The sequence below is a fragment of the Lepidochelys olivacea genome (assembly GCF_965140295.1).
Source record: "Lepidochelys olivacea isolate rLepOli2 genome assembly, chromosome: 8".
In the NCBI taxonomy this organism is placed as follows: domain Eukaryota; kingdom Metazoa; phylum Chordata; order Testudines; family Cheloniidae; genus Lepidochelys; species Lepidochelys olivacea.
Window position 1 is genome coordinate 41633957 of NC_140418.1, and position 27588 is coordinate 41661544.

Genomic DNA, 27588 nt, shown 5'->3' on the forward strand with positions numbered 1-27588 from the left:
AGCATCATAAAGTAAACAAAGATATATTTGAAGTAGTGAATACTTTCTTTGCCTTGATGGAAGAACTGGAATTCTGTGGTTTCTAAAGACATGAGTTCATCACTGCATATTTTTTCTTTTCTTCTTTTTTTCCCCTTTACTCTGTTAAATTTAATTTTTGAGGAATTCACCGAATTTTATTCTTGAGTTGGTAGCCTTATGATTTAAATTCTTAATATTCCCCCATTGCTTTCAGGATTTGTGTTGTTTAATTATATTTAGGAACCACTGTAGGTGGAAAAATCCAGTCCAATATTAACACATGGCAGATATTTAGCTATGAATTCTCTTTGAACTTGTGACTAACATTCATGCCCCAGTGTTAAAAGGAACACAATATAAAATGTTAAGATGAAAAAAACCCTAATGTTAAATCACAATAATTTTCAAGTGGATTGTTAAAATGCTGCTCAAAACCCAAGACTTTTTGACTCCTTTTTTAAAGACATGCCTAATTTAATGTTGCATTTTACAGATTAAATCATGAACTTCGAGGGTGGGTTCATAGGCATGAAGTGGAAAGGACAAAATCTAGAAGGATGTCAGATAACCAACAGCAGAAAACAAGAGTTGTCCAGGTAGGTTTGTACTGTTGAATCATCAGCAACACAAATTAATTGCTGGCAACATGACCAGCTTTCCTGAGATACGGCTCATTCCACAAGGCTTTTGTGTGTAGTGAAACTGATAGAAGATTAAACATGAAAGAAAGCTGCAGATTGGTAGAGCAAAGGGTTAACGCATTAGTTATTTCTGGAGTCCCTGGTTCATAGAATCATAGAAGATTAAGGTTGAAAGAGACCTCAGGAGGTCATCTAGTCCAACCCCCTGCTCAAAGTGGGACCAACCCCAACTAAATCATCCCAGCCAGGGCTTTGTCAGACTGGGCCTTAAAAACCGTTAAGGATGGAGATTCCACCATCTCCTTTAGTAACCCAGTGCTTCACCACCCTCCTAGTGAAATAGTTTTTCCTAATATCCAACCTAGACCTCCCCCACTACTACTTGAGACCATTGCTTCTTGTCCTGTCATCTGTCACCACTGAAAACAGCCTAGCTCCATCTTCTTTGGAACCCCCCCCTGAGGTAGTTGAAGGCTGCTATCAAATCCCCCTTCACTCCTCTCTTCTGCAGACTAAATAAGCCCAGGTCCCTTGGCCTCTCCTCATAAATCATGTGCCCCACCCCCTAATAATTTTCGTTGCCCTCCGCTGGATTCTCTCCAATTTGTCCACATCCTTTCTGTAGTAGAGGGCCCAAAACTGGACGCAATACTCCAGATGTGTGCTCATGAGTGCCGAATAGAGGGGAATAATCACTTTCCTCGATCTGCTGACAATGTTCTTACTGATGCAGCCCAATATGCCGTTAGTCTTCTTGGCAACAAGGGCACGCTGTTGATTCATATCCAGCTTCTCGTCCACTGTAATCCCCAGGTCCTTTTCTGCAGAACTGCTGCTTAGCCAGTCAGTCCCCAGCCTGTAGCGGTGCATGGGATTCTTTCTTCCTAAGTGGAGGACTCTGCACTTGTCCTTGTTGAACCTCATCAGATTTCTTTTGGCCCAATCCTCCAATTTGTCTAGGTCACTCTGGACCCTATCCCTATCCTCCAGCATATCTACCTCTCCCCCCATCTTATTGTCATCTGCGAACTTGCTGAGGGTGCAGTCCATCCCATCCTCCAGATCATTAATGAAGATGTTGAACAAAACCGGCCCCAGGACCGACCCCTGGGGCACTCCGCTTGATCGTCTCAAAAAATGGTCTCACCTTAAGTTCTTGGCAGATATTCGTCCACATCACAGAACTGCCACAGAGTTTGGCATGGTTGTAAGCCTCTGTTCAAGGAATGCTAAGACTGGCATAGCAGTGGATTTGGCAGATAAGGATTGAGTGGTGTTACAAGAGCTGTGAAGGAAAGCTGTAGATACCTCCTCTACTCTATGCCTTGCTTGAGTCTTGTCTTCTGTGAATAGTAAAATCAATATAAATAAAGTTTCAAGAAAGAGACCCAAAAGAGAGTGTTGAGACTGTAAATCTTTTTTTACTTAACTTAATACATGTGGTTATCTCTGTATCTGCAATGATTCCTTTTATTTCTCTATGCTTGGTGTTATAGGCTGAGATGGCAGCAATGTCTATAGTTAAGATTGCCTGACTCTTTCCAGCATAAGTCACTGTTTTCAGATGATTTTTACTTTGCCAGATTTTAAGTATTCAAGCTGAATTTTTCCATGCTTGAACTCTGCTTCAGGCTGAATTTAAAAAAAAAAATCAAAATTGGTTCAGCCATTTGAAAGAACAAGATTATGCAAAACAACCTTTTCCCCTGTTTTAAGAAAATATTTCCTGCCATTTAACTGAAAAGTTTTAGCATCTGTATACTTTGGAGCAGGAATTTGAAATTTGGTGAGGAGAATGGTCCAAGGGCCAGGGAGGTGCTTTTGGCTGATTTCATGAAAATCCATCCAGCATTGGCAGAGTTATAGGCTTCTGAAAATTGTCATATGCACAAGCCCAATAAAGCTTTTTAGAGGCCTGCTGCAAAAATCTCTCAAGAGTCCATCTGCTCTAAACATAATTCCAGCTCTGCTGACCTTGATCTGCACCAAGGGTGCTGCCAGGGCCCACTCAGCTTCCTACATGGTAGGCCAGGCCCAGAGCTAGAGCTCCAGAGAGGATGAATGTGCAGCAGCAGCAATGTGCCCCTAGTTCACGCTTGGTGTAGGAGCCAGGGGGAAACCTTCCACGAATGGGTAGTGTGAATTCTGTGCACTGAACAGTCCTTATTATCAATCTACTTTACCGTAGGAGGCAGTGTGAACATCATTCTCACCAGTTTACAGATTTTGCACAGAAATAGAATCATAGAATATCTGGGTTGGAAGGGACCTCAGAAGGTCATCTACTCCAACCCCCTGCTCAAAGCAGGACCGATCCCCAATTAAATCATCCCAGCCAGGGCTTTGTCAAGCCTGACCTTAAAAACTTCTAAGGAAGGAGATTCCACCACCTCTCTAAGTAACGCATTCCAGTGTTTCACAACCCTCCTAGTGAAAAAGTTTTTCCTAATATCCAACCTAAATCTCCCTCACTGCAACTTGAGACCACTACTCCTTGTTCTGTCATCTGCTACCACTGAGAACAGTCTAGAGCCATCCTCTTTGGAACCCTCTTTCAGGTAGTTGAAAGCAGCTATCAAATCCCCCCTCATTCTTCTCTTCTGCAGACTAAACAATCCCAGTTCCCTCAGCCTCTCCTCATAAGTCATGTGTTCCAGTCCCCTAATCATTTTTGTTGCCTGCCGCTGGACGTTTTCCAATTTTTCCACGTACTTTTTGTAGTGTGGGGCCCAAAATTGGACACAGTACTCCAGATGAGGCCTCACCAATGTCGAACAGAGGGGAATGATCATGTCCCTCGATCTGCTGGCAATGCCCCTACTTATACGTCCCAAAATGCCATTGGCCTTCTTGGCAACAAGGGCACACTGTTGACTCAGATCCAGCTTCTCGTCCACTGTAACCCCTAGGTCCTTTTCTGCAGAACTGCTGCCTAACCATTCGGTCCCTAGTCTGTAGTGGTGCATTGGATTCTTCCATCCTAAGTGCAGGACTCTGCACTTGTCCTTGTTGAACCTCATCAGATTTCTTTTGGCCCAATGCTCCAATTTGTCTAGGGCCCTCTGTATCCTATCCCTACCCTCCAGCGTATTTACCTCTCCTCCCAGTTTAGTGTCATCTGCAAACTTGCTGAGGGTGCAATCCACACCGTTCTCCAGATCATTAATGAAGATATTGAACAAAACCGGCCCCAGGACGGACCCTTGGGGCACTCCACTTGGTACCGGCTGCCATCTAGACATGGAGCCATTGATCACTACCCGTTGAGCTCGACAATCTAGCCAGCTTTTTATCCACCTTATAGTCCATTCATCCAGCCCATACTTCTTTAACTTGCTGGCAAGAATACTGTGGGAGACCGTGTCAAAAGCTTTGCTAAAGTCAAGGAACAACACATCCACTGCTTTCCCTTCATCCACAGAACCAGTTATCTCATCATAGAAGGCAATTAGATTAGTCAGGCATGACTTGCCCTTGGTGAATGCATGCTGACTGTTCCTGATCACTTTCCTCTCCTCTAAGTGCTTCAGAATTGATTCCTTGAGGACCTGCTCCATGATTTTTCTCGGGACTGAGGTGAGGCTGACTGGCCTGTAGTTCCCAGGATCCTCCTTCTTCCCTTTTTAAATAGTGCAGAGTCACTTCTGGGAGAGCTGGGAATGGACTCCTGTCTGTAATATCACAGATCCAAGTCTCATCCAAAGGCTCACTGTGCCAAACCTATATGCTTGGCTGTGCTATTTATAACCCTAGACCACACTCCTCTTCAGAGCCAGAAGTTTCATAGATTCGTGGATTCCCAGGCCAGAAGAGACCACAATGATTATCTAGTCTGATCTCTTGCATAACACAGGCCACAGAACTTCCCTGAAATAATTTGTGTTGGAACTAGAGCAGATCTCTTAGAAAAATATCCAATCTTAATTTAAAAATTGCCAGTGATGGTAAATCCTTGGTAAATTGTTCCAGTGATTAATTACCTTCAGGGCTAAAGCCTTATTTCCAGTCTGAAATAGAAGCTAGGAATTCTGACTGAATCCGAACAGTCTTCTGTTGTTTAGCAAATAATTGTGCAAGTCACTGAATTCTCTCTTGCTAGTGGCTTGTCCATGCAGAGAATAGCAGCCTGCTACTGTAACTAGTTACTCCTTTAGTTCAAGCAGTAGAGGTTTGTGCTGTGCTCTGGAGCTTAGGAGGTTCAAATCCTGCTGATGATCCATGAAGGTCATGATGTTTCCATTTGATAGAAATTCTGTGTTTTTCAGTTTCCTTGTTTTAACAAAATACCTAGGAAATTACATTTTAAAACTATGTTTGCAAAGCCAAGTACTCAAAAGTTAAAAGAATTAATGTAGCCTGTAAAAGCTAATTCATCCCCTTATGCATATGCATTATGATACAGCCTAATTATATGATCATTTACTGTTTTTTGTGCTGCAATACTCTGACTCATTCAGTGCACAAGTTGGACAGAGAATGAGGCAGAGGGTTGAAAACAGTGAGATGGCATTGAGGATGCATGTATCTCAGGGGAACACCCTACACCCCCACATTCATCTTTATAAAATATGTGGTATCCAGTGTAAAGTTTGCCATGTTGGGTGTCTTTGGAAGGCTCATAATGCACTGAGCATGGTTGTTATAGTGATGTTATAGTAACTGCATCCAATGAAGTGAGCTGTAGCTCACGAAAGCTTATGCTCAAATAAATGTGTTAGTCTCTAAGGTGCCACAAGTACTCCTTTTGTTGTTACAGTAAGGTTATAGGTTATAATTTCATGTATATAGTTATGAGACTGAAAATGTATCCTCATGGCGTAAAGCAAGCCTGTGCAAAAATTCTCCAAGAACAGAGAGGCAGTTCACACTTTGTCAGGGCATGGATGGGACAAACCCAGCTCAGCCTCACAGGAACAATGGACACTGGCTTCGGCAGCAACAAAAGAATCTGTTAGACCCTCAAGGGAGTCACCTCCTTCCTTTGGGTAGTTTGGGACTGCGATGAGGTAATGCTCACCTGACTCTGAAGGGGAGGAGGGGCAAAGCCAGGAGGAAAGAAAGGACATAATAAAAGGGAGAGACATTTTGCCATGCTCTCTCTCTTCCACCTACATCTACTGACACCACCACCATCAAGTGGCTGAAACGCTGATCAAAGGAGAGAGCCTGACTGAAAAGTAACCAGCCAGCCTGTGGTGAGAAGCATCTAAGTTTGTAAGTACATTGAAAGTGTTAAGATCAGCTTAGAGTGCGTTTTGCTTTTATTTAATTTGACCAAACCTGACTTGTTATGCTTTGACTTATAATCAATTAAAATCTATCTTTATAGCTAATAAATCTGTTTATTCTATCTAAAGCAGTACGTTTGGTTTGAAGTGTGTCAGAGGCTCCCCTTGGGATAACAAGCCTGGCACATATCAATTTCTTTGTTAAATTGATGAACTTATATAAGCTTGCAGCGTCCAGTGGACGCTGCAAGACGGAGGTTCCTAGGGTTGTGTATGGGACTGGAGATATTGGTTAGTGTCATTTGCTTGCAAGTAGCTGGGAGCATCTTACATGCCAGAGGCTGTGCATGAACAGCCCAGGAATGGGGGTTCTCACAGCAGAGCAGGGTAAGGCTGGCTCCCAGAGTCAAGGATTGGAGAGGCCTAGCAGATCACCAGTCCAGACAACACCAGAGGGGAACGTCACAGCATGAGGGGTCCAAATTATAGCTGCATGGGCAACCTTAATTCAGGCATTTCCTAACTGAGTGTTTGATTTTGCATCCTGAATGTTTTTTTTAGTGACGTTTTTACATGCAGTAGGAAATACTTTGAATACTACAAATATTGAGGTTTAGTAAATAGCAAATCTTATATAATTTTAAGAACAAGATTTCTAAAAAAAAGTTTCCGTCTTCAATAAGAATTTCCAGCTGTTAAATTTCAATAAGTTAAAACACATTAAATGGTTTACTTTTAATATGTGTGTAGTTTCCACAGGGATGTTATGGGATCATGAATGGGATGGGAGGTAGTTCACAAGGTACACTTATGTTCAAATAAGATGCACACATTGAGCTCTCAAAGCTGGAGACTCATAAAAAACAACCTTCCATGCAAACTTCCTCATGGCTGGACTTTACAAAAACTAGACAAGCCATTTACAACACACATTTTGATTCTCTACAGAGGAAAAAGGACACTAAACTATCTAAACTCCTCCATGCCACAAGGGGCCACAACAGTGGTTCCCTTAACTCACCCAACAATATTGTTAATCTATCCAGCTATACTCTTAGCCTGGCAGAAGAGTCTATCCTATCTCGGGGCCTCTCCTTCTGCCCCACCACCCCCACGAACATGATACAGTTGTGCGGTGACCTAGAATCCTACTCTTGATGTCTCTGATTCAAGGAATATTTCCAACACACCACTGAACAGCACACTAACCCACAGAAACCTCCCTACCAACACAACCAAAAGAAGGATTCAGAGTGGATTCCTCCTGAAGGTCGAAACAACCGACTGGACTTCTATATAGAGTGCTTCCGCCGACATGCACGGGCTGAAATTGTGGAGAAGCAGCATCACTTGCCCCATAACCTTAGCCATGCAGAACATACCATCCACAGCCTCAGAAACAACTCTGACATCATAAGCAAAAAGGCTGATAAAGGAGGTGCTGTTGTCGTCATGAACAGATCGGAACATGAACGAGAGGCTGCTAGACAACTCTCTGACACCACATTCTACAGTCCATTACCCTCTGATCCCACTGAGGATTACCAAAAGAAACAACACCATCTGCTCAAGAAACTCCCTGAAGAAGGACAGGAATGCCCCCGGTAGGGGCTATTCTATCTGCTTCCCAAGATCCATAAACCTGGGAATCCTGGATGCCCCATCATCTCAGGCATTGGCACCCTGACAGCAGGATTGTGGCTATGTAGACTCCCTCCTCAGTGCTACCAGCACTCCCAGCTATCTTTGAGACACCACTGGCTTCCTGAGGAAACTACAATCCTTTGATGATCTTCCAGAAAACACCATCCTAGCCACTATGGATGTAGACGCTCTCTACACCAACATTCCACACAAAGATGGACTACAAGCCATCAGGAACAGTATCCCCAATAATGTCACGGCAAACCTGGCAGCTGAACTTTGTGACTTTGTCCTCACCCACAACTATTTCAGATTTGGGGACAATTTATACCTTCAAGTCAGCGGGACTGCTATGGGTACCCGCATGGCCCCACAGTATGCCAGCATTTTTATGGCTGAGGTAGGACAATGCTTCCTCAGCTCTCCTCCCCTAATGCCCCTCCTCTACTTGTGCTACATTGTTGACGTCTTCATCATCTGGACCCCTGGGAAGGAGGCCCATGAGGAATTCCACCAAGATTTCAACAATTTCCACCCCATCATCAATCTCAGCCTGGACAAGTCCACACAAGAGATCCACTTCCTAGACGTTACAGTGCTAATAAACGATGGTCACATAAACATCACCCTAAAGCGGAAATCTACTGGCCGCTGTACTTACCTACATGCCTCCAGCTTTCATCCAGACCACATCTCACGATCCATTGTCTACAGCCAAGCTCTACGATACAACCGCATTTGCTCCAATCCCTCAGACAGAGAGAAACACCTACAGGATCTCTATCAACCATTCTTAAAACTACAATACCCACCTGGTGAAGCGAAGAAATAAATTGACAGAGCCATAAGGGTACCCAGAAGTCATCTGCTACAAGACAGGCCCAACAAAGAAAGTAACAGAACACCACTAGCTGTCACCTACAGCCCCCAACTAAAACCTCTCCTGCGCATCATCAAGGATCTATAACCTATCCTGAAGGATGATCCCTCACTTTCACAAACCTTGGAAGACAGGCCAGTCCTCACTTACAGACAGCCCCCCAATCTGAAACAAATACTCACCAGCAACTGCACACCACGCAACAAAAACACTAACCCAGGATCCAAACCCTGCAACAAACCCTGGTGCCAACTGTGTCCACATATCTATTCAAGGGTCACCGTCATAGTACCTAACCACATCAACCACACCATCAGGGGCTCGTTCACCTGCACATCTACCAATGTGATATATGCCATCATGTGCTAGAAATGCCTCTCTGCCATGTACGTTGGCCAAACCAGACAGTCTCTATGCAAAAGAATAAATGGACACAAATCTGACATCAGGAATTATAACATTCAAAAACCAGTAGGAGAACACCAGTAGAAGAAAAACCTGGTCACTCAATAACAGATTTAAAAGTGGCAGTTCTTCAACAAAAAAAACTTCAAAAACAGACTCCAATGAGAAACTGCAGAACTGGAATTAATTTGCAAACTGGACACCATCAAATTAGGCCTGAATAGAGACTGGGAGTGGATGGTCACTACAGAAACTAAATCAATTTGTTAGTCTCTAAGGTGCCACAAGTACTCCTCATTGTTTTTACAAAAACTAATTTCACCTTGCTAAATACTCACACCTTCTTGTCAACTGTTTGAAATGGGCCATGTCATTTACATTGGCCTCATTAACACTACAAAAGTGATTTCCACTCCTTCTTGTCAACTGTTAAGAATTGCCTGCTTCCAATTTAAATCAAATTGGCTCGTTAGCACTGACCCGCCACTTGGTAAGGCAACTCCTATCTTTTCATATGCTGTGTATTTATACCTCGCTACTGTATGTTCCACTCCATGCATCTGATGAAGTGAGTTTTAGCCCACAAAAGCTTATGCCCAGATACATTTGTTAGTCTCTAAAGTGCCACAAGGACTCCTTGTTTTTTTAAAAGAATTAATCTCACTTATAACAATAGAATACCAATTGAAATTTATTAAATATTTTTGGATGTTTTTCTACATTTTCAATATTGATTTCAATTACAATACAGAACACAACGTGCACAGTGCTCATTTTATATTATTATTTTTTATTACAAATAAATGCACTACAAAAATGATAAAAGAAATAGTATTTTTCAATTCACCTCAGACAAGTACTGAAGTGCAATCTCTTTATCGTGAAAGTGTAACTTACAAATGCAGATTTTTTTGAGCTAACAACCCTGGGTTTAGCAGGCCAATGCTCAAACCACTGAGCTATCCCTCCCCCCCATAACTGCACTCAAAAACAAAACAGTGTAAAACTTTAGAGCCTACAAGTCCACTCAGTCCTACTTCTTATTCTGCCAGTTGCTAAGACAAACAAGTTTGTTTACATTGACGGGAAGTACTGCTGCCTCCTTGTTATTTACATCACCTGAAAGTGAGAACAGGCATTCGCATGGCATTTTTGTAGCCAGTGTTGCAAGGTATTTATGTGCCAGATATGCTAGACATTCGCATGCCCCTTCATGCTTCAGCCACCATTCCAGAGGACAAATATAGATTTTTTTTTTGTTACTGTGATAGACCCAGGCCAGTTGGATACAGCAGAGTAGTAGAAGGCAGTAGAAGGCCACTGGATAAGCAGTTTTTTGTTCCCTGACTGACCAGAGCAGGGGCTGCTCCAGGCTAGGGTGGACACATGACTCCAATTAGCATGCAAAGAATCAGTTGAAGCCGTTAGGCTAATGAGAACACCTGACTCCAGTTAACCTGCAAAGAGTCAGGTGAGGCCGTTAAGCTAATGTGAACACCTGACTCTAATTAAGGCCCCTCTGATTCTATAAAAGGGCTCACTCCGGTCAGGCCGAAGAGAGCCGGGGAACCAGAGGGGAGGAAGTGTGGCTGAAGGGCTGTGTAATGAAGAGATACCCTCAAGCCACTGGAAAGGGAGCCCTAAGGTAAGGGTGAAGAGGAGAGAAGCAGGAGAGCTGTGGGGAAGTGGCCCAGGGAACTGTAGCAACTCTGGCAGTGAAAGTTCGGTTGCCAACAGCTACTGCCATTCGGGTCCCTGGGCCGGAACCTGGAGTAAAGAGCGGGCCTGGGTTCCCCCCAACCCGCCACTATAGAAACACCTCCTGGGAAGGGAATACAGGCCCCTGTCAGGACGGGAGGCTAAACTGTTCTGGAATAAGCCCATAGGGACAACAGAGACTGTGGGAGTTCTGTCACCAACCTCCTTGCTGGCTTATGATCAAAAGGGCTCAGTAGATTGTAACCCTGGCCCTAGAGAGAGAAGGGCTACGTGGAGGGTTTCAGTGAGCCCCTGAGGCTAGCATAAACTGCCTGGAAGCATGGGACCCACAGGGAGAAGGTTGGAGCTCTGCCACATTACATAACTGCATTCAAAAACAAAACAATATAAAACTTCAGAGCCTACAAGTCCACTCAGTCCTACTTTTTGTTCAGCCAATCGCTAAGACAAACAAGATTGTTACATTTACAGGAGATAATGCTGCCCTCTTCTTATTTACAATGTCACCAGAAAGTGAAAACAGGCGTTCTAATGGCACTGTTGAGGCCGGCGTCACAAGATATTTAGTGCCAGATGCGCTAAAGATTCATAGGTGCCTTTATGCTTCAACCACCATTCCAGAGGACATGCATCCATGCTGATGACGGGTTCTGCTTGATAACAATCCAAAGCAGTTCGGATCGATGCATGTTCATTTTCATCATCTGAGTCAGATGCCTCCAGCAGACGGCTGATTTTCTTTTTTCGTGGTTTGGGTTCTGTAGTTTCTGCATCGGAGTGTTGCTCTTTTAAGACTTCTGAAAGCATGCTCCACACATAATTTGTAAGTACAACTTTCATTATAAAGAGATTGCACTACAGTACATTTATTAGGTGAGTTGAAAAATACTATTTATTTTGTCTTTTTACAGTGCAAATATTTGTAATAAAAAAAATTAGAAAGTGAGCACTGTACACTTTGTATTCTGTGTTGTAATTGAAATAAATATATTTGAAAATGTAGAAAACATCCAAAAATATTTAAATAAATGGTGTCCTATTTTTGTTTAACTGTGCTATTAATCGTGATTAATTTTTTTAATCACACAATTAATCGCAATTGATTTTTTTAATCACTTGGCAGCCCTAGTTGAAATCTACTGATTGGAATTTTCCCCTCTTGTACTTATGAAAGTACAAGAGAAATTGAAAATTTCCATTTTTATAAACTCTATTGGATAGCTAGCTCTGTAGACTATGCAAATGCATATAATTGTTTTGCGCAGCTAAACATATACTACAGCAAACCTTTTAGGTTTAGTGTTATGAGTCACAATTTAACATTTTTGTACAGGGATTGCTGTTCATGTTTTAAAACACTGCCAAATGGATAAGTTGCTGGCAATAATGCAGGCTCAGAATTAATGAGATCTGTGTTTATGGTTCAGATTTTTAACATCATCTTCATTGTCAGTAGGCTGAGTTTCTGTGAACTTTCCAAACATCTCATTTAATAAAGAGATCTTAATGCAGCATTTAAAAGGACTGAACTGAAGCATCCTGGGCAATGGGACATACACTGTGGGAAATATTTATTAAGTATTAAATCTCAGTTTCCTCTTGTTGTTTTCCCCTGGGAAGTGGTACAACCCCATGGCTCAGAACCTTTGGCAAGCACTAGAAATGCCGTGAAGGGAACAATCTGACATTGGAAGGTAGATGGAGTGGATGTGATCTAATAGGATTTTTCTATTACTGACTTCTGTGATTCCAAGAGATTGTGCCCCATATTGTCCAGCTGTGCCCATCACGTGTGATACTGGGTAGAATGTCCGTAGTGAATTTGGGGATGTGAAGATTTTCCAAGAGGCAGAAGCCCTCAGGGAAAGCATATGAACTGAAGCAGGGTTGATTTTCATCTTGGGTCTCTTGGAAACATGACTTTTCTTTAGAGTCTGTTTAGTTTAATTCTGAACCCTTTGCTGTAACTAAAGCAGGTGAGCTGAAATTCAATTACTATTTATAGATTCCAAGGCTAGAAGGGACCATTGTGATCATGTAGTCTGACCTCCTGTATGACACAGGTCAGAGAACTGCCCCACAATAATTCCTAGAGCAGATCTTTTAGAAAATCATCCAGTCTTAATTTAAAAATTGTTAGTGATAGAGAATCCACCACAACCCCTGATTAGTTATTCCAATGATTAATTACTCTCACTGTTAAAAATGTATGCCTTATTCCCAGTCTGAATTTGTCTAGCTTCAACTTCCAACTGTATTATACTTTCCTCTGCTAGATTGAAGATCCCATTATTAAATATTTGTTCTCCATACAGGTACTTAAAGACTGTGATCCAGACACTCCTTAACCTTCTCTTTCTTAAGCTAAATAGTTTGAGTTGCTTGAATCTATCACTATAAGGGGCAGGTTTCTTCTTTGAGTGATTGCTTATGTGCCTTCCACAATAGGTGTGCGTGCTCACCACATGCACCAGTGCCGGATGTTTTTCCCTTAGCAGTACCCATAGGGGAGCGCCGCCATGGCACGGTATAAGGATCCCTGCACCCTCAGTTCCTTCTTGCTGCCAGTGAAGGTGCCTTGGATCTGCTCTGCTCCAGCTCTGCTGTAGCTTTCCCTCTTTGGACTTCTTTGTTCATAGTTAGTACCTGTAGTTACCAAAACAAAAAAGAAGAATAAGAAAGAAGTTAGAATAGTTCAGCGCCTGGGTTGGGGCATGCTCCGTGCTCCAGGCTTTAAGTCGTGCAAAACTTGTAAAAGACCTATGCCCGTGAGTGATCTGCACGCAGACTGTTTATGCTGTCTGGGGGAAACCCATAGAATCATAGAATATCAGGGTTGGAAGGGACCTCAGGAGGTCATCTAGTCCAACCCCCTGCTCAAAGCAGGACCAATCCCCAACTAAATCATCCCAGCCAGGACTTTGTCAAGCCTGACCTTAAAAACCTCTAAGGAAGGAGATTCCACCACCTCCCTAGGTAAGGCATTCCAGTCTTTCACCACCCTCCTAGTGAAAAAGTTTTTCCTAATATCCAACCTAAACCTCCCCCACTGCAACTTGAGACCATTACTCCTTGTTCTGTCATCAGCTACCACTGAGAACAGTCTAGATCCATCCTCTTTGGAACCCCCTTTCAGGTAGTTGAAAGCAGCTATCAAATCCCCCCCCATTCTTCTCTTCCGCAGACTAAACAATCCCAGTTCCCTCAGCCTCTCCTCATAAGTCATGTGTTCCAGTCCCCTAATCATTTTTGTTGCCCTCCACTGGACTCTTTCCAATTTTTCCACATCCTTCTTGTAGTGTGGGGCCCAAAACTGGACACAGTACTCCAGATGAGGCCTCACCAATGTCGAATAGAGGGGAACGATCACGTCCCTCGATCTACTGGCAACGCCCCTACTTATACATCCCAAAATGCCATTGGCCTTCTTGGCAACAAGGGCACACTGTTGACTCTGATCCAGCTTCTCGTCCTCTGTAACCCCTAAGTCCTTTTCTGCAGAACTGCTGCCGAGCCATTCGGTCCCTAGTCTGTAGCAGTGCATGGGATTCTTCCATCCTAAGTGCAGGACTCTGTACTTGTCCTTGTTGAACCTCATCAGATTTCTTTTGGCCCAATCCTCTAATTTGTCTAGGTCCCTCTGTATCCTATCCCTACCCTCCAGCGTATTTACCTCTCCTCCCAGTTTAGTGTCATCTGCAAACTTGCTGAGGGTGCAATCCACACCATCCTCCAGATCATTAATGAAGATATTGAACAGAACCGGCCCCAGGACCGACCCTTGGGGCACTCCACTTGATACCGGCTGCCAACTAGACATGGAGCCATTGATCACTACCCACTGAGCCCGACAATCTAGCCAACTTTCTATCCACCTTATAGTCCATTCATCCAGCCCATACTTCTTTAACTTGCTGGCAAGAATACTGTGGGAGACCGTGTCAAAAGCTTTGCTAAAGTCAAGAACAACACGTCCACTGCTTTCCCCTCATCCACAGAGCCAGTTATCTCGTCATAGAAGGCAATTAGATTAGCTAGGCATGACTTGCCCTTGGTGAATCCATGCTGACTGTTCCTGATCACTTTCCTCTCCTCTAAGTGCTTCAGAATTGATTCCTTGAGGACCTGCTCCATGACTTTTCCAGGGACTGAGGTGAGGCTGACTGGCCTGTAGTTCCCAGGATACTACTTCTTCCCTCCTTCTCAGCGAACGCTGCAAAATTTGCAGATCCTTTAAGCCTCGGACCTAGAAGAAGCAGGACATACAGCTCCGAGCCATTTTGATGGAGTTGGCCCTGACCCCGACACCGCTGCACCGGTCCAAGTTGGCACAGAGCACCGCAGCATCGGTGCACAGCGACCCAACGGTGCCTTTCACTAGTCGACACTCTAAAAAGGCGAAGAGGAGGGCAAGGCTGCCAGAGAGACTAGACCTGCGTTGGGCAGCTCTCGATTCCCATCGACCTCGCGACCTACTCAAGTCGAGCGGAGTAGACCGGCCACCTCCGAGCTGACCTCCCCAGGCACTAGTGGCCACATTCGGGTGTCCTCCACACTGGAGGCCCTGCAGGGGGCTCGAGACGTTATGTCTCTAACAGTACTGGTTGCACTGACGCCAGTGACTCCCGGGTCCAGAGGCAAGCCAGCACTCGACCTCCACAGTTGCCGTCTGGATGGTACCGCTCACGGTCGAGAGAAGGTTTCCGACGACGTTCTCCATACAGTGACCGTTCTGCTTGCAGCCTGCACCAGTCCCTATCGACCCCCACCAGGTTGCCTGGCTGGGTGCTGAGCAGCAGGGTTTCCAGGCACCGCTCTGCCTCGAGGGAACGAAGACCCTGCGATCAGAGCATGCCCCGCCGGGACTGGGACAGATGGCACCAGAGATCGCTGACTCCGAGAAGCTATCGTAGTGCCTCGTGATATGGACATCGATGCTTCTCCTGCTTTTCGTCCCGCTCGTGGTCCCTGCCGTGAAACCGCTTCTGGGACTTCTGTATAGCCCATGATATCAACTTGGCAGCCCACCACTTACCAGACATCTGAAACTCTCGGGTGGATCAGCTGAGCCGGGACTTCTCCTCTCATTACTAATGGTCACTGCACCTGGAGATGGTGCACAGGATTTTCCGAACATGGGGCACTCCCCAAGTAGACATCTGTGTGACGAGACAGAGCCACCGGTGTCCCCGTTTCTGCTCGGGGTGGGAAGGATGGAGGGTGGGCATGGGTGCGATCTCCGAAGCCTTCCTTCTGTCCTGGTCAGGTCAGCTTTTGTATGCCTTCCCCCCCGATTCCACTGGTCAGCAAGGTCTTGGAAAAGATCAAGATGGACAGGGCTCACGTCTTTCTGATCGCCCCGGCATGGTCCAGACAGCACTGGTACAGGACTCTCATGAGCTTGGCATTTGCCCTGCCGTGGCCGTTGCCAACCCGCCTGGACCTTCTCTCCCAGGACCAAGGTCGCCTCCTCCACTCCAACCTAGCAACCCTCCACCTCACGCTGTGGTTGCTCAATGGTTAGGCCAGGAGGAGAGGACTTGCTCGGAAGGAGTCCAGCACGTCCTCCTGGAGAGCAGGAGGCCCTCCATGCGTCAGACCTACCTGGCAAAATGGTCTTGGTTTTCTCAGTGGACTCGCCAGGGGCTGCCCCCATCCAGCTCAAACTGGATTACCTCCTTCATCTCAGGGCCCAGGGCCTAAAACGCTCATCCGTCAAGGTGCATCTGGTAGCCATATTGGTTTTTCACCCGCCAGTACAGGGCCACATGATATTATCTCATGCCATGACCAGTAGATTCCTTAAGGGCTTGGATCACCTCTTTCCCTATGTTAGACCCCCACTCCTTCAGTGAGACCTGAACTTGGTGCTGGCCAGGCTAACAGAACCTCCATTTGAGCCGCTTGCTACATGCTCCTGGTCCCACCTGTCATAGAAAGTAGCCTTTCTTGTGGCAATCACGTCTGCTAGGCGGGTCTCCGAGCTCTAGGCCCTGACCTCCAAACCCCACGCATCCAGTGGGGAGTACCACCTTCACATAGAATCATGCTCGGTCCCTAGTCTGTCCAAATGCTGGATGTGGGACGGGCTCTGGCTTTTTACCTAGAGCATACAAAACAGTTCAGGAAGTCTTCGCAGCTGTTCATCGCCACGGCCAAGTGCATGAAAGGGTCAGCCAATCTCCACTCAGCAGCTCTCCAATTGGATCACTTCATGTATCTGTACTTGTTACGACCTGGCGGGAGTTCCCCCACCGCTGATTGTGAGGGTGCACTTGACTAGGGCGCAAGCCTCTTCGGCTGCCTTTCTGGCTTACGTCCCTATTCAGGAAATTTGTAGGGCTGCCACATGGTCATCAGTCCACACGTTCACCTCGCATTATGCGATCGTCTCCCAGACTAGGGAGGACTCTGGGTTTGGCAGGGCAGTGCTCCGTCCCGTGTCTGTGAACTCCTACTCATCTTGAACAGATATAGCTTGGAATCACCTGTTGTGGAATGCACATGAGCAGTCACTCACAGAAGAAAAGACAGTTACCTTTTCTGTAACTGGTGTTCTTTGAAATGTGTTGCTCACGTCTATTCCACATCCTGCCCTCCTTCCTGTCTGTTGGAGTTGTCTAGCAAGAAGGAACTGAGGGTGGGAGGAATGTGCAGCGTCCCTTATACTGTGCCATGGCGACGCCACTCCAGGGGTCGCTGGGGCGCTCCTCTGCGGGTACTGCTAAGAGAAAAAGTTCCAGCACCGACGTACGTGGCGAGCATGCACACCTATTGTGGAATGGACATGAGCAACACATCTCGAAGAACACCAGTTACGGAAAAGGTAACTGTCTTTTTCTAATCTTTTAGTCATTCTTGAGGCTTTTCTCTAAACCCTCTCCAACTTATTAACAACCTTCTTGAATTGTGGGCACCAGAATTATTCCACATGTTCCTTCACACATTATTCCAGCAGCAGTTGCACCAGTCCCAAGTATAGAGGTAAAATAACCTCTCTACTCCTACTACGATTCCCTCATTTATACATTAGCCCTTTTAGCCACAGAGTGACACTGGGAACTCATGTTCAGCTGAATATCCACCCCCACCCTCCCAGTCTATTTCAGAGTTACTTCTTCCCTGGATAGAGTCCCCCATCTTGTAAGTGTGGTTTACATTGTGTGTTCCTAGATGTATACATTTACATTTAGCCTTATTAAAATCACAGCTGCCAAGGTCTGTGCTGTATCATGAGTGACGTTTCTTTGTGGAGAGCAAAAGTCCCAGGTCTCCCCTCACGTGCCCTCATCCCTACTAAACAGTGGGAGGAGGACAAACCACTAGCTTGTAGCCAGATAGCCAGTAGTGGCAAGGCTTGGGGGAGTTCTGGGTTTCTCAAAATGTAAAGAAGGTTGTGGGACCTCATCTGGAAGGAGCAGTGGTGGCTACAAGAGGCGAGGAAGTGCCAGAACTCCTCTTACCAGCCAGAAGAAGAAACAGAGGGTGTTAGGGTCGCTGAGCTCTTCCTCTCACCTCTGTCCACTTGTTAGGGTTTCCTCCCCACTCTGAAATTTAGGGTACAGATGTGGGGACCTGCATGAAAGACCCCCTAAGCTTATTTCTACCAGCTTAGGTTAAAAACTTCCCCAAGGCACAAATCCTTCCTTGTCCTTGGATGGGTACTGCAGCCATCACAAAGTGAGTTAGACAAAGATTTAGGAAAAGGACCACTTGGAGTTCCTGTTCCCTAAAATATCCCCCCAAGCCCCTTGACCCCCTTTCCTGGGGAGGCTTGAGAATAATATACCAACCAAATAGGTAAACCAGATTCTTAAAAAACAGAACTTTATAATAAAGGGAAAAAAAGTAAAAGAAGCACCTTTGTAAAATTAGGATGGAAGGTAACTTTACAGGGTAATTAGATTTAAAACACAGAGGATTCCCCTCTAGGTAAAACTTTAAAGTTACAAAAAACAGGGATAAACCTCCCTCTTAGCACAGGGAAAATTCATAAGCTAAAAACAGAAAGATAATTTAACGCGCCTTGCCTTATTTACTTACTCTTTTTGCAATATTGAGACTTATTTTAGAATGATTTTAGAAGAAGGAGTTTTCTGAGCTGATGCTTCTCTGCTTTCCAAGAGAACACAAAAACAAAGAGCACAAACAAAGGCCCCCCCACATTTAAAAGTTTTTTTTTTCCCCATTTTTTTTCTGGTCAGGTGCCAACTGGGTTATTTGAGCTTCTTAACCCCTTACAGGTAAGGAGGAATTTTAGGCTACCCTTAGCTGTATGGTTTTGACACGCCCCCCCAAATCACAGATGATGCTGGACAGCCTGTACCACGCTGACTGTGATTTCTTCCTGGAGCTCTAGGAGAAAACAGAGTTAATAAGACACATGCACCTCTAGATATACTACTGATTATATAAAAACTAACAATATATTTCACATTTTAAGGACGATTTTAACCAGTTGATTTTGGGAAACTTTCACGGGAGAGTGCATCAGCCACTTTGTTAGAAGTTCCTGGAATGCTTTGTATTTTAAAATTAAAATCTTGGAGAGTTAAACTCCACCGAAGAAGTTTGTTGTTGTTTTTCTTGATGGTATGAAGCCACTTCAGTGCAGCATGGTTGGTTTGCAGGTGGAAACGCCCTCCCCAAATGTATGGGTATAGCTTTTTTAGAGCGTACACAATGGCGAAACATTTCTTTTTGGGGATTGACAAGTGGCTTTCCCTCTTAGAGAGTTTTTTGCTTAGTTTTTTGCAACACAACAGGATGCAATTTTTGATTTGGACCTTTTTGCATTAAAACTGCTTTCACACCACGCTTGGATGCATTTGTGGTTACTAGGAAAGGTTTGTTAAAGTTTGGGGCCCTGAGCACAGGGTTAGACATGAGTGTCGCTTTAAGCTGGTTAAAGGCCTTTTGACACTCATCAGTTCACTGAACTGCATTTGGCTGGGTTTTTTTGGTTAGGTTGGTCAGTGGGGAGGCAATTTGGCTGTAGTGCGGTACAAATCGCCTGTAATATTTGGCCAAGCCTAAGAACGACTGGACCTGTTTTTTTTTACTTTGGGATAGGTCACCTTTGGATAGCATTTACTTTGGCGTCTAGGGGATTGATAGTTTTTTGACCCACCTGGTGTTTAAGGTAAGTTACTTTGTGTAGGCCTATTTGACACTTTTTAGCCTTAACAGTTAGTTTTGACTTTTGTATGCGCTTGAAGAGCTTTCGGAGATGCTTTAGGTGTTTTGCCCATGAGTTAGAAAATATGGCCACATTGTCAAGATAGGCAACTGCAGATTTTTTAAATTTTGCTAGGAGACTATTTACAAGTTTTTGGAAGGTGGCAGGTGCATTTTGCAGCCCAAAAGGGAGCACATAAAATTTATACAGCCCTACATAGGTTTTTTGGCGGATTTTTTTTTGGCGGATTTATTTAGCGGTACTTGCCAGTACCCCTTGGTTAAGTTTAAGGTAGAGATGAACTGGACACGTTTCAGTTTTTTTAATAGCTTATTTGTGCGAGGCACTGGATAGTTGTTTGGGCAAGTTACATCATTTAGCTTATGGTAGTTCACGCAAAAGCGTATATTTTTTATTTGGTTTGGGAACTAGAACCACTGGAGATGCCCACACACTGTTAGAGGGGCGGATTACATCCGTTTGTAGCATGTTTTGGATTTTTTGTTTTATAGCAGTTTTGGCTTGAGGAGCCACCCGGTAGGGTTGGGCTTTAATTGAGCGAGCATTACCTGTGTTAATGGAGTGGTATGCCCGTTTGGTTAGTTTTGGGGCGGCTGAGAGCATCGGTGGGAATTTAGTGCACAGCTCCTTGATCTGCTGGCGCTGCATATGTTTGAGGGTTATTGAGAGATTCACCTCTTTGACGCCACCATTACTTTTTTTTTGTAGTAGACACCTTTAGGCCACTCAGCGTTATTTTCTTCATGGGCTATATACTGACAAACCTTTAATTTTTTGGAATAAAAGGGCTTTAGAGAATTACCATGGTACAACTTAGGCTTTAGGTTTGAGGTGGGGAATGCTATGAGATAGTTAACAGCTCCCAGGCACTCTTTGACCGTAAATGGCCCTTTTTATGATGCTTTTATTTTATGGGCCTGAAGCGCCTTTAAGACCATGACCTGGTCCCTTACTTTGAAGGAACACCCTCTGGCATGTTTATTATACCAGGCCTTGCTCTTTTTGAGCATTTTCTAGTTTTTTTTTTTAGCAAGGGCTAAAGAGGTTTGGAGGGTGTTTTTCAGGTTGTTTACAAAGTCCAGAATGTTAGTTCCTGGAGAAGGCGTAAACCCCTCCCATTGCTGCTTTCCAGCTGCAGTGGCCCCTTAACCTTGCGGCCATACAGAAGTTTAAATGGTGAAAATCCTAAACTGGGATGTGGTACAGCCCTGTAGGCAAAGAGGAACTGCTGTAACACTAGGTTGCAATTGTTGGAGTGCTTATTTACGAATTTACATATTATGGTCCCCAAAGTTTTATTAAACTTTTTCACCAGACCATTTGTTTGACGGTGGTAAGGTGTAGCAAGCAAGTGGTTTACCCCATGAGCTTTATACAGGCTCTTTATGGTTCCTGCCAGGAAATTAGTTTCTGAATCCGTAAGGATGTCAGAGGGCCAACCTACCCTGGTAAAAATGTTTAAGGTCAGGCACACACTTTTAGCCCTGGTGTTGCTTAGAGATACTGCTTTTGGTCATTGGGTGGCAAAATCCATGAAAGTCAGTATGTACTGTTTTCTTTTGGGTGTTTTTTTGGGGAAAGGACCCAGAATACTTACAGCTACTTGCTGAAAGGGAACCTTACTTATGGGGAGTGTCTGGAGAGGGGCTTTGACCTGGTCTGGGTTTTTTTTTTACTTTTTAGCACACCTTACAAGACCAGACATAAGTAGAAACATTTTTGCCCATTTTCTTCCAGTGGAAGGACTTCCCGAAACGGTTTTTGGTCCTGTTTACCCCAGCATGACTACTAGGATGATTGTGGGCTAAGCTTAAAAGTTGTACCTGGTACTTAGTTGGAACTACCAACTGTTTTTGCGGATGCCAGTTTTTCTGGTGCCCACCAGAAAGAGTTTTTTTTTTTATAAAAGGGGTTTTTTTTACAGCAAACTGGGATTGATTAGAAGAGCTGAGCGGTGCTGGGTTTTTTGCTTTTTGAAAAAAATGGCTTTCATTTGCTTTTTGCTTGGCCTGGAACTGTTTTTTTTATGCTGGAGACATTTGTTTTTTATTGGATTGTGGCCGTGGGCTTGGTTCCTTTGTAAGCGATGTAGTGGATGGGGCTGTTTTTGTGGACTGTGAACCGCTTTTTTCTGGTGCACTATGTTGGGGTTTAGGCTTCAGCTGAGCCTCTTGCGTAGGTTTATTTGCTGCTGCCGGGGCGGCCTCGCTGATGCCCTTTGGCGCTGGGGTTGCAGATGGGGTTGCAAGCCCTGGATTCAGTGCTGGCAGTGGTTTTGGTACTGGTTGCTTTCCCAGTTCCAGTTTTGGGCCTGGCTTTGGCTGGGTTTTTGCGACTGGATTTACTATTGCTGTTGCAGACATTGGCATGGGGTTTGGTTTTACCACCTTAGTCTGGGTTTTTGGTAACACAGACTGGGCCCTTGTAGAAGGCTTAGGGAAAGAGCTAGGTGTGAAGGCTTGCTTAGCCTGGCTGCAGGTGACCATTCCTACCCTTTTGGCTAGCTTTACATGGTTGGCCAAGTTTTTTCCCAGCACCATGGGAATGGGATAATTATTATAGACTGCAAAAGTTAACATTTCTGACCAGCCATTGTACTGGACAGGCAACTTGGCTGTAGGCAAGTCAAAAGAGTTTGAATTGAAGGGTTGAATTGTTACTTGGACCTCTGGGTTGATTAAATTGGGGTTTACTAAGGATTGGTGGATAGCTGACACTTGTGCTTCAGTGTCCCTTTATGCGATAACCCTTTTTTTGCCCACACTTACAGGGTTTTTTTTGCTTTGAGGGTATTTGGGAGGCATTTGGGCCTGAGGACCTTTGGTGTGACCCTGGTGCAATGAACTGTAATTTATTGGGGTTTTTGGGGCAGTTGGCCTTTACACGCTCCAGCTTGTTACATTTAAAACATCGCCCAGCTGACTAGTCACTGGGGCGGGGTGGGTTGCTGGAGAATGGTGTGGTGGGACGACAAGGTGTTTGGGGGTTTTGGGGGGGTATAGTTGGGGCCTTGGGTTGCCCCCGGTGGTAGGGTGTGGTTTTGGGGTGTTCCTTTTGGTATTCGCCCAAACTGCGACCAGAGTTGGGTTTTTTTGCTACCTTTACCCGTTTTGTTTTGATTTGCCCTGCCTTTTTGATGGTCTGGGACTGCTTGTATTGATTAGCATAAGAAGCAAGACTTTTTTCTGAGTTTATTTTTTTTATTTTATAAACAATGTTTTGCATTATTATTGGTTATAGTTAGGAACTGCTTTTGGACAACCAAATTACACATTTTTTTTAAAGCTGGTTACATTTCTGCCTTTGACCCATTTATTTAACAGATTTTTTATTTGGTTTACATAAGCCACATTACTTAGTTCAGCCCCTATTTAAGGGCTTTAAATTTTACTTTGTAAATTTTAGGTGTAATCTGAAATTGTTTTAAAACCGAAATTTTAAATTTACCATAGTTAGAAGCATTTTTAATAGGCATTTTGTTAAATACCTTTAGAGCTTTTTTAGTCAATTTTGCTACCAATGTGGTTATTTTATGATCGTCAGGAATTGCATCCTGTTGTGTTTCTGAACAAAAAACTGTCTAAGAGGGAAAGCCACTGGTCAATCCCTGAAAAGTAATGTTTCGCCATTGTGTATGCTCTGAAAAAGCTAACACCCATACATTTGGGGATGGCGTTTCCACCTGCAAACCGACCATGCTGCGCTGAAGTGGCTTTATACCGTCAAGAAAAATAACAAAAAACTTCTTCGGTGGAGTTTAGCTCTCCTTTTAAATCTGGGGGAAGACAGGGGGAAGGCTTTGTTTGTGCTTTTGGTTCAAAATGATCCCACCTCTACCACCATGTCAGGGTTCCCTCCCCACTCTGAACTCTAGGGTACAGATACGGGGATCCGCATGAAAGACTCCCTAAGCTTATTTCTACCAGCTTAGGTTAAAAACTTCCCCAAGGCACAAATCCTTCCTTGTCCTTGGATGGGTACTGCAGCCATCACAAAGTGAGTTAGACAAAGATTTAGGAAAAGGACCACTTGGAGTTCCTGTTCCCTAAAATATCCCCCCAAGCCCCTTGACCCCCTTTCCTGGGGAGGCTTGAGAATAATATACCAACCAAATAGGTAAACCAGATTCTTAAAAAACAGAACTTTATAATAAAAAAAAAAAAAGTAAAAGAAGCACCTCTGTAAAATCAGGATGGAAGGTAACTTTACAGGGTAATCAGATTCAAAACACAGAGGATTCCCCTCTAGGTAAAACTTTAAAGTTACATAAAACAGGGATAAACCTCCCTCTTAGCACAGGGAAAATTCACAAGCTAAAAACAAAAGATAATTTAACGCGCCTTGCCTTATTTACTTACTCTTTTTGCAATATTGAGACTCATTTTAGGATGATTTTAGAAGGAATTTTCTGAGCTGATACTTCTCTGCTTCCCAAGAGAACACAAAAACAAAGAGCACAAACAAAGCCTCCTCCCCTCCAACCTGATTTGAAAGTATCTTCTTTGCCCATTGGTTCTTTTGGTCAGGTGCCAACTGGGTTATTTGAGCTTCTTAACCCCTTACAGGTAAGGAGGAATTTTAGGCTACCCTTAGCTGTATGGTTATAACACCACTTTCTTAGGAGGAGCCACAGAAGAAGGAGGAGGACGTCTAGGGAGGCACTAGGCGTTGGTGCTGCAGGACAAGGAGCGGATTAGCAAAGTCTCAAGGCAGCACTTATTTGAGCAGCCATCGGGAGGGAGAGCAATGAGCAGCCTTTGCAAAGGCACGGCTTCCCACTGCTCGTGGACAGAGAGGTACTCAGCATCTCCTCCCTCCCAAGCCAGAAGTGTGGGGAGGGCTCAGACCTTCTAAGGCTGTGGGCAGAGTTGGTATGGGGGAAGGGGCTCAGGATTCAGTTGGTTTCCGTCAGACTTCATAACCCTTCCCAGAATCACTGCTTTCTAGGACAGAGTCCCCCATTCTGTGGGTGTGACCTCTGTTCTTCTTTGGGTGCTTGCTCATGTCCATTCCATTGTAGGTGTGTGTGTGTGGCACCTCATGTGCCAATGCCGGAAGTTTTTCTCTCAGTGGTATCCATAGGGGACTGGCTCGGCACCCTCTGGAGTGGTGCATGTATGCACCGGTATAAGGGGCGCTGCTGGGGCCCCCCCGCCCCTTCAGTTCCTTTTTACCACCAACGATGGTGCTGAAATGTTCCCTTGCCTCGGCAAGCTTTACCTTTTTCCAGTGTTCACTATTTTGATTCTACTGCCCCTAAGAATTTCCAGCGAATTGGCATCTGGAAAAAGACCCATAGGATGCCCAAAATTGCGTTTCAAGAATGTGTTCAAGTGAGACCTCAAAGAAATGGACATGGATGTGGACAACTGGGAAGATCACACTGAAGAGGAGTGGTAGATACGCTGGAGGGGAGGGATAGGATACAGAAGGACCTAGACAAATTGGAGGATTGGGCCAAAAGAAATCTGATGAGGTTCAATAAGGATAAGTGCAGGGTCCTGCACTTAGGACGGAAGAACCCAATGCACAGCTACAGACTAGGGACCGAATGGCTAGGCAGCAGTTCTGCGGAAAAGGACCTAGGGGTGACAGTGGACGAGAAGCTGGATATGAGTCAGCAGTGTGCCCTTGTTGCCAAGAAGGCCAATGGCATTTTGGGATGTATAAGTAGGGGCATAGCGAGCAGATCGAGGGACGTGATCATTCCCCTCTATTCGACATTGGTGAGGCCTCATCTGGAGTACTGTGTCCAGTTTTGGGCCCCACACTTCAAGAAGGATGTGGATAAATTGGAGAGAGTCCAGCGAAGGGCAACAAAAATGATTAGGGGACTGGAACACATGAGTTATGAGGAGAGGCTGAGGGAACTGGGATTGTTTAGCCTGCAGAAGAGAAGAATGAGGGGGGATTTGATAGCTGCTTTCAACTACCTGAAAGGGGGTTCCAAAGAGGATGGCTCTAGACTGTTCTCAGTGGTAGCAGATGACAGAACGAGGAGTAATGGTCTCAAGTTGCAGTGGGGGAGGTTTAGATTGGATATTAGGAAAAACTTTTTCACTAAGAGGGTGGTGAAACACTGGAATGCGTTACCTAGGGAGGTGGTAGAATCTCCTTCCTTAGAGGTTTTTAAGGTCAGGCTTGACAAAGCCCTGGCTGGGATGATTTAACTGGGAATTGGTCCTGCTTCGAGCAGGGGGTTGGACTAGATGACCTTTTGGGGTCCCTTCCAACCCTGATATTCTATGATTCTATGATTCTAAGACCGCAGCCTTTGGAAACAAGAGCTTAACAAAGGTCTCCGGAGTTATGAGAGCAATGCAGTCCAGCTTAGCAGAGGAGAAAAGAGCTCACAGAAAGCAGAACCCAAAGGGTCGAAACATTACCTTTAAATGTGACAGTTGCGGCAGAGATTGTCTCTCTTGAGTGGGTCTCTTCCGCCACAGCCGCAGCTGCCATAAAATCAACTGAGTAAATTCTTTACTCTTCTAATAGGAAGAGAGCCTGAGACATAGAGGCCTCGTATGAGGCAGGACCTGCTAACAGAATCTGGCAAGAACAGGGCTGATATTGCAGAAATACGCATTCCTAAGAAGCGCAAGGCACAAAGTACTCACACAAACACATCCCGATATCAAGTGGTACCAGAACATCCCGATATCAAGAATGGTACAAAAACATTCCCCAAGGATAACAAGAACACACTGACCCCTCCTAAAAGATACGGTCAGAATGACAGTACATAATAAAGATGTTTTGATCAAACAAACATGGACAAAGTGATGGGTGATAACTAGCCATGTCAGGGGGCAGTAACTAACTATGTCAGAGGTAGTACATAACTTTTTTGTATCGGGGTATAAAGATGCATCTCAGGGGGAGTATCTTTGTCCAGCCAAGGGGGGAATGGAAAGCCCCGCCATTCACTGAGCTGCATCCATTGTCACGGGCATACATGTCTTAGTATCCTCATAGAGTCTTCCAGGTGCTATTACCATGCTTTGTCAACAATAAACCTGGCCTGGTGCCTTCGTACCTTAACAGATCTTGTGGTCGTTGGGCAGTCCGCTCAAGGTCTGCTGTGCCGGCTGTCTGTGCAGACCTGGGGCAGCACAGACGGAGAACACACACATGCGGCCAAACATCTAACCACACCTCTCAGGGGCGCATACCCATGGTCTCTCGAGACTGAAGGATGCCTACTACTGTATATAGTTGTTAGAGTGTTTTTCTATATAGTTTAACAGTTCCCTTAGTGTTTAGTGTGGAAGTAGTTTGTTAGTCCCCTACGGGACTTAGCCCAGGCTTTAAGCCTTGTGATTGCTGCAAAAAAACTATGCCTGTCAGTGATCCCCACCAAATCTGTCTGTGGTGCTTGGGGAAAACCCACATGAGCGACAAGTGTCGCATCTGTAAAATTTTCAAGCTGAACACCAAAAAGGTGAGGGATATTTGGTTTCGAGAGGTCCTTATGGAGTTGGCCCTTGCAGCGGCCTCAAGACAGCCAGATCAGACTCTGCCCTGAGCACTGCCGGTCCCTAGTGCTCTCTAAGAAGCAAAAAAAGCCTGGGAGAGGGTGGTCTTCTACATCATGTAAGGGGAAGGAGAGAGTCGGAGGCGGGAAAAGATCCATGCAGGGCAGCTCATCTCCTCCGGACCACAGCCAGGCTCCAGCATCCAAGGAGCTGTCGAGCCCCCTCCGAGACCCGCCTGCCACCCCAGGAAGCGGCAGAAGCATCTAGCAGTGCCTTCCACACCGGAGGCATACCAGGCCACTAAGGGCATATTGTCCCTTCCACACTGGCCAATGAGACTGTTCATTTTAGTGGCAAACCCGCCTAGGGACTCTTT

The 27588-nt window shown here is 44.9% G+C and overlaps 1 protein-coding gene across 5 annotated transcripts in view; it reads left to right on the top strand.

Annotated features, from left to right (window-relative positions):
- ATF6 (activating transcription factor 6) overlaps positions 1–27588 on the top strand; it is a 419899-nt gene that overhangs the window by 134996 nt on the left and 257315 nt on the right. For all 5 annotated transcript variants that reach the window (XM_084636803.1, XM_084636800.1, XM_084636801.1 and 2 more), the window contains exon 12: positions 515–617. In XM_084636803.1, coding sequence (XP_084492929.1) covers positions 515–617 — 103 coding nt within the window. The remainder of the gene's footprint in view (positions 1–514; positions 618–27588) is intronic.